The sequence below is a fragment of the Portunus trituberculatus genome, chromosome 50 (genome assembly GCF_017591435.1).
Source record: "Portunus trituberculatus isolate SZX2019 chromosome 50, ASM1759143v1, whole genome shotgun sequence".
NCBI classification, from domain to species: domain Eukaryota; kingdom Metazoa; phylum Arthropoda; class Malacostraca; order Decapoda; family Portunidae; genus Portunus; species Portunus trituberculatus.
The window spans coordinates 19,791,175-19,798,674 of record NC_059304.1 but is presented as its reverse complement, the minus strand read 5'-3'; the positions used below and the strand labels follow the sequence as shown (position 1 = coordinate 19,798,674).

General features: G+C 42.9%; 1 protein-coding gene across 1 annotated transcript in view; it reads left to right on the top strand.

Moving 5' to 3' along the window:
• The window catches only part of LOC123499608 (proteoglycan Cow-like), a 200,083-nt gene that overhangs the window by 157,679 nt on the left and 34,904 nt on the right, over positions 1–7,500 (top strand). Inside the window, exon 5 of the mRNA XM_045247889.1 lies at positions 3,334–3,482. Within this exon, the coding sequence (XP_045103824.1) occupies positions 3,334–3,482 (149 nt within the window). The remainder of the gene's footprint in view (positions 1–3,333; positions 3,483–7,500) is intronic.

The following is a 7,500-nucleotide window of genomic DNA, read 5'->3' as shown; positions in this document are numbered from 1 at the left end:
TATCGCTTTTGTCACGTCGGCCTGTCCATCATTTTCTGTCACGTCATGTTTTTGTCACGTCAGCAAACCTGTCAGTCATTTTTTTTGTCATGCCAACCCGTTACCTGTTAGTCACGTCAGCCTGTCACCTCTCTGTCACGTCATCCTGTCTTTATTTCACGTCAGTCCGTCATATTTTCGTCACATCAACCCGTCAGCCATTAGTCACGTCAGCCCATCACCTGTCAGTCACACGAGCCAATCACCATTTAGTCACAAGCCGTCAGTCACCTTTTAGTCACATCATCCCGTCCCTCCCCCAGCGGTGCCGTCGTGGCCAGTGCTCAGCGGTATTTATGAGGGGAAGGCGTCACCGAGCGCTATCCGTCATCGTAATGGGGCGTCCCGTAACTCACGCCGCGACGCTTAATCGATTCGTTCCGTCTTCTACATTCCCGATTTGTGTCACTTTCTACGCGCCATCAGTTTTTTTTTTTTTTTTTTATTCCTCTGTGTCTTATATATTCATCCCTTACCCTCGTTTTCTTTTCCCTTTCTCTCTCTCTCTCTCTCTCTCTCTCTCTCTCTCTCTCTCTCTCTCTCTCTCTCTCTCTCTCTCTCTTTCTCTCTCTCTTTCTTTATTTCGCTTTTCAGTTCCTTCTTCGTTTTATTTTCCTTTTCTCTTTCTTCTTCCTTTTCTTTTCCTTTTCTCTTTCCTCTTTCTTAGTTTCTTTTCCTTTTCTTTTCTCTTTCTTGTTAGTTTCTTTTCCTAATCTTTTCCTCTTTCTCCGTTTACTTTTCCTTTCTCTTTCCTCTTTTTTGTTAGTTTCTTTTCCTTTCTTTTCTCCTTCGTTTACTTTTCCCTTTCTCTCTCCTTTTCTTCGTTTTATTTTCTTTCTTCTTCGTTTTCTTTTCTCTTTCTCCTTCCTCTGTGTTCGTTTTCTCTCTTTCCTCTTTCTTTTCGTTTCTTCTTCCTTTTTTCTTTTCTTCATTTTCTTTTTCCTTTCTTTCCTTTTTCTTCAACGTATTTTTCCTCCTTTCTTTCTTCTCTTTCTTCTTAGTTTTATTTTTCCTTTCCTCTTTCCTCTTTCTTGTTGCGCGTTCGTGTTTACAATTTTGTCCTTTCAAGCATTTCATTTGTGTGTTTTTTGTTTTCTTTTATTTGTATCACTTTATTGTTTTCTATTGTCATTCTGTTATTTCTTACTCCGTTTTTTTTTTCTTTCTTCTTCCTCTTCGTGTTTGTATTTTTTTTCTTTTTTACTAAACTGTTTTTTTTCTATACGTTAATTCCTATCTATAACTTTTTTTTATACTTTTTGTCTGTCTTTCTATTTTCTTATTCCCTATTTATTTTTTTTCTTTTTCTCATATTCGTATTTATTTATTTCTATCTTCTTCGTCATTTTATCTCTAAGTTGCTATCATTTATTTTTTCTCTCATTTCTATCACAATTCTTCTACTTCTATTTTATTTTTTTCTTCTGTGTTCTTATTCTTACGTTTCCTTTCTTTATTTCTCGTCTGTGTTCTTACTCTTTACATTTCCTCACCTCTAAAGTCTCTAATATTTGCATTGTTTCACTTCATTACTAGTAAATCTCACATCATTTTTCTCTCATTACTGTTTACATTGTCTAATTTCCCTGATATAATTTCTACTTCATTATTTCCTACTTCTGTTTTCTCATTCCTCACTCTTCCTCATCTTTTTACCTGAGTTACCTGCAATGCTTTTGATTTTTGAGTATTCTTCAGTATTTCTCTCTTTTCTCTCTCATTTTTCTTCTTCTCATTGTCCTTCTTTCCTTTTCATTTTCTTTGTTCCTGTTTATTTCGCTTCCCATTTTCTTTTCCCGGTCTTTCATCATCATTATCTTCAATTTTACCTTTGTCTGAATGGTCGACGTGTGTTCTTTTAGATTTCTCTTATTTGTTCTTTTTCTTCTTCTTCTCCTTCGTTTCTTCTTTGTGTTCTCATTTTGTCTGTCTTGTTTTCTCTCGTCTCCAACGCGTCTTCTAATATTTGTCTTCCTTCATTGTGCTGGAAGCCCTTAATTCTTCTTTTTCTTTGTGTTTTTATTACTTGTGTTCTCTCTCTCTCTCTCTCTCTCTCTCTCTCTCTCTCTCTCTCTCTCTCTCTCTCTCTCTCTCTCTCTGACCTTGTTACCTACGTACATTATATTTTCATACCTTTTCTTTGTTTTCGTGTCACATTTTTGGCTTTTTAATAACTTTCTTTATTTCTTTTACTAACTCTTTCCGTCCACCACCACCACCACCACCACCACCACCACCACCAGTGTTCCTCTCGTCTAAACGGTCCCAGTGTTCTGCTCAGTATTTCTCCTCCTCGCGTCTCCCGTGTGTCGTGTGTAGCTCACGTCACAGCCTCCTCTGAAACTAATGACGCCTCTCCTTCTGCTCGTCGTCTTCTCCTGCTTCTGCTTCTGCTTCTGCTTCTGCTTCTACTCGTCGTCTTCTGTTGCTGCTGTCTCTGTTTCTGCTTTTTCTTCTTCTTATTTTTCTTCTACTTGTCATTTTCTTTTTCTTCTTTTTCTTTTTTCCTTTTTCTTTTCTTCTTCTTTTCCTTCTTCTTCTTCTTCTTCTTCTTCTTCTTCTTATTATTATTATTATTATTATTATTATTATTATTATTATTATTATTTTTTTTCTTCTTCTTCTTCTTCTTCTTCTTCTCCTTCTTCTTCTTCTTTTCTTTTTCTTTTTCTTTTTCTTCTTTTTCTTCTTTTTCTACTGCTAAAGAAATAATCACCACTGTTCGTGTCATTTATTTCCCCTTTCCTTTCACAGCATTCGATTCCCTAATAACAAACTGTGATGTCTGTCATGTATTCGTATACTCTCCAGTCTTTAAACACACAGCATTCTTAACCTCTTCAGTACTGGAACGCATTTCCATCAAGAATTTTTGGTGTGATTAGACAATTTTATTTACATTAGGAAGAGTCTATGGAGGTCAGAAGGTTAATGGCCAGAGTCTTCACTATTCTAATACCCACAGAAGGATCTGAAACTGCGTAAAATCACCAAATAGTAAGAATAAAAAAATAGAACGCGTCCCAGTACTGAAGGGGTTAGAAAATCACTTACACTCCTAAGTAAGACCAAGAAACACGAAGAACATACACGTGGCTTGCCTTTTTATTTTTTTCTGTTTATACCATGTGGTCTTTTCCCGGGAATTTCTGGGCTAAAGGGGATACTTTTTGGGGTACCTCTTATCTCAAAGCCCACCCACTAGGAAACCATTGCCCCGAGTGAGGAAGCCCAGCCTACACTTGTATTCCCTTTCCTGTCCTGATCTAACTGTGGTGTCGGCGTGTGTTGCAGGCAGTGCACCGTGTGTCCGGTACTGAAGCCCGTGTTCCTGTGTGGCTCAGACAACCGCACCTACTCCTCACTGTGCCGCATCGACCGCCACAACTGCCTTCACAACACCGCCGTCAGGATGGTGTGCAAGGGATTCTGTCCATGCAAAGGTACGTAAGGAACCAGCCACGCTCCCCAGACACTCCTTGAGCCTCCCTGCCCTTACCAAACCCTGCCACGCTCCTTCAACACTCTCCCTGCTCTTATTAAACCCTACCACGCTCCTCCAATACCCTTCCTTCCTTTCCTTAGCCCCTGTCACAAGTATTATATCCCTATAATACCCTTCCTGCTCCTGCTAACCCCTGCCAACCATGCCAAACCCCTGCAACACCTATCCTGCCCTTGTTAAGCCCTGTCACAACTACCAAACTCCTTCAACACCCTGCCTGCTATTGCTAACACCTGCTGCGACTGTCTCACCCCTCCATCACCCTCCCTACCTTTACAGACCCTTTCACAACTACCATACCTCTTCAATACCCTCTCTGATCCTGCCGAGCCCTGCCAAACTGTCCCAACCCTCCAATGACCTCCCTACCCCACCCTGTCTCACCCTATCTCACCTTTGCTAATCCCTACCACGCCTGCCATACCCCTCCAAACCAGTCGTTGCCCTTGATAATCCCTGCCATGTTCCATCTCACCTTCTCGAAACCTTCCTGCCGCTCTCTCACATCCCACATACAGTATTAGTCTCTACTAAGCTTCGCCACACCCGTCAGTACCTTTCCGTCCATTACTTACATTCAATACTCGCTTCTAAATGAACGTCCAGTCCTTACCCGGCCCTGCTACGCCCACTCAACGATCTGCCGAGACTAACATCGCTAACGACACTTCAAACGCACACTCCAAATACACTCCCTGTCTAGATTCAGGCTTTCCACGTGCCGTCAATGTTCTCCCGCCTGCCTGCTTGTCTGTCTAACATGCCCCGTACACAGTTTCACACTTTACTAAACCTTGTCATGCTAACTCAACGATCTCAAGCCTACATGTCACGCCTCAGATACACCCTAAATACACTTCCATTCTCTATTAACCCGTGCTATACCTGTTGCATCACTACAGCACCTCAAGATACACCTTACATCCTCTCAACACAACCACACTGCCTCGCTACCGATTGTACATGAAATTAGTTGTGTGAGTTTTTGCCATTGTTACTTTATTTCTTAGTAAAAATTGTTTCTTTTTCTGTTACTTTTTCCTGATACTTTCTTTCCGATCCCCCTCGTTGCCTCCACCTAATCCACCGCCACATCACGTTACGCTCGTCCTTATACTCCTAATCCACTTCTATCCTTCCTTGCCAGTTCTTTCTACAGTTTTTCTGGGGTGCTCGTAATCCCTTCAGTACCATGGCAAGTTTCCATATTCATTCTGGTTACTATTTGGTGATTTTATACAATTTCAGAAACTTATGTGGGGGGATTAATATAGTGAGGATTATGACCATTAATCTTCTGACCTCCATAGATCCTTCCTGATGTCAATAAAACAGTCTAATCGTACACAAGTCTCAAGGTAAAAATGTGTCCCAGTATTCAAGGGGTTAAGTTTTTTTTTTTTTCTTTTTCCTTTTCTTATCAACTATTACCCCGATTTCATTCCTCCCTGGCTGCATCCCTCCCATGCACTCCGCCCTGCCCCGCCCTCTCGCCCCGGCAGCCAGGCAAGCGCGGCACACGGTGAATGGCAGAGGCGGTGATGGTGTGCGTGAGATTAAGGCAGAGTTAATGACAGCGTGGCCATTAGGTGTAGGCGAGGATCCTCCTGCTGCTGCTGCTGCTGCTGCGTCCAGGTCATGACTACATTAAGGTGCCAAGCTGGGAATCCGCTGCGGCTCTGTTGAATCTGCATCGCTCCTCCTCCTCCTCCTCCTCCTCCTCCTCCTCCTCCTCCTCCTCCTCCTCCTCCTCCTCCTCCTCCTCCTCCTCCTTCACCGCTTCCTTCGCCCCCTTTCACCGCCTCCCGCTGCTGCTTCTCCTGGTGTTGCTGTCTGTTCCTCTTCCTCCTTCCCTGATCTCTACTATTACATCCTTCTTCTCCTCCTCTTCCTCCGTCTTCTCCTCTTCTTCCTTCCCTGATCCCACTATCATATCCTCATCATTCTCCTTCTTCCCTCCTCCTCCTCCTCCTCCTTCTCCTCCGTTTCTACTCTCGGCAGATAGCTACTATTATACCCTCCTTTCCTCCTACTGGTCCTCCTATCCTCCTCCTCCTCCTCCTCCTCCTCCTCCTCCTCCTCCTCCTCCTCCTCTTCTGCAGTGTCAAAGGGACATTACAGCTGTCACGTACTCACACTCTCCTCTACAAACACAAACAGACGTGCGCTTCAACACTTTCAACCTGTCCTCTAAAAATTCCACCTGGTTTTTCTATACATGGTACCATTTCTTTTATTTCCTGGTCAGCTTGAACTAGGAGGAGAGGTGGGTGGGGATGAGCCTTCCTTTGTTCTATCCTGTCACTCCCAAACAGTCTCAAGAGCTGCTGTTGCTTGGAATTCCTTCGTGGCATCGCTCCATTTGCCTCAAGCTTGCAGTGGAGGGAGAGGTAGAAGGAGAGGTGGACGGGGATGTGGAGGAAGAAGTGGAGGGGGGTGAACCTTGTACTGTAGTGTCCTTTGAGTAATTCGAGCATGTAGCGTGGAGCAGTTGAATCAAACAGCATAGCAATGACATGAAGATCCGTCTCTGCTTGTAAGCCTTTGTAATCCTTAGCAATCCCCTTCCTCTTCCTCGTCCTCTACTACCTCTTCCTCTTCCTCCTCCTTGTCCTCCTCCTCCTCCTCCTCCTCCTCCTCCTGTAAATGATAGATGCACCTCAGACTAATACAAAGAATGGGCAACACCAAACACGTCCTCTACTATTTCTTCTACCTCCTCCTTCTCCTTCTCCTTCTCCTCCTCCTCCTGTAAATGATAGATGCACCTCAGACTCCTCCTCCTCCTCTACTCCTCCTCCTCCTCCTCCTCCTCCTCCTCCTCCTCCTCCTCCTTCTGCTCCTCCTCCAGTAAATGATAGCTGCACTTCAGACTAAGGCAAAGGGTAACTCGTGGCCAGCACCAGACACGTTTAGTACTAATGAATGGCTACCAGCTTTACTTTCTGCAGAGAATACACAAAGACACATCTCCGTTAGCAAGACTGAAGCCACATACAGAATTATTCACTGTTAGTTCAGACCGATAACGGCGTGAATGGTTTTGCTGTACGTGTTGTCTTCAATGCGCAATAGACATCGTTGGATCATGTTAAAGGCTTTGTGGTTCATTGGTTCGTCTTCGCCTTTAGTAATACACGTAATTTTGGTTACTACTTAAAAGATAGGGCAGTTTTACGTGTAGGTTTGGGGATTTCTTGGTGTTTCCTTTGTTTTCTTATGCTTTATGAGGTGTCCTTACGTGTTTTTCTTCTTACTTATCGCTTCAATACCGGGGCACATTTTTACTTTGAGATTTGTGTACGATTAGACCATTTTATTGACATTAGGAAGGGTCTATGGAAGTCAGAAGATTAATGGCCAGAGACTTCACTATTTTAATCCACCCCGTCGCCCACACATGAATTTATGAAGCTGTATAAAATCACCAAATAGTAAGCAGAATGAATAAGGAAAGGCGTCCTGGTGCTGAGGTGGTTAACTATTACTCTAACTCCATTCCCTGCTGGACAATAAAACTTATCCCTTCAGATCACCAGACACTACTTTCGTACATCTTACATAAAAAATACAAAACTAATCATCTTTTTCTTTATCAATTTTTCCTCTTCAGTGTCTTAATGCAAACAATGTCTATAGTGTTAAGGAAGAGTAAGGAAGGATAATCACAACAGCTAAAAGGTTAAAAGCCACAGAGAGCAAGGTGAAGAATATAAAAGAGTCGATTGCTGGGACGAGAAAACCTTACGAGAAAACCTTACGACAAACACTTTGAGCACTACAGTCAGTCAGCTTATCGAGGCAAAGAGTGTCTGCAACGCTTCACGAGTCTCACAACGTTAAAGGATTCACTCTCTCACACTCCAAAGATCAAATATAACAAGGAGACAGAAAGCCTTTGGAATGGAATAGCTGCTTCTTTTGCTTCTCTCCTTCTCTTGCTTCTTTTCCGTCTC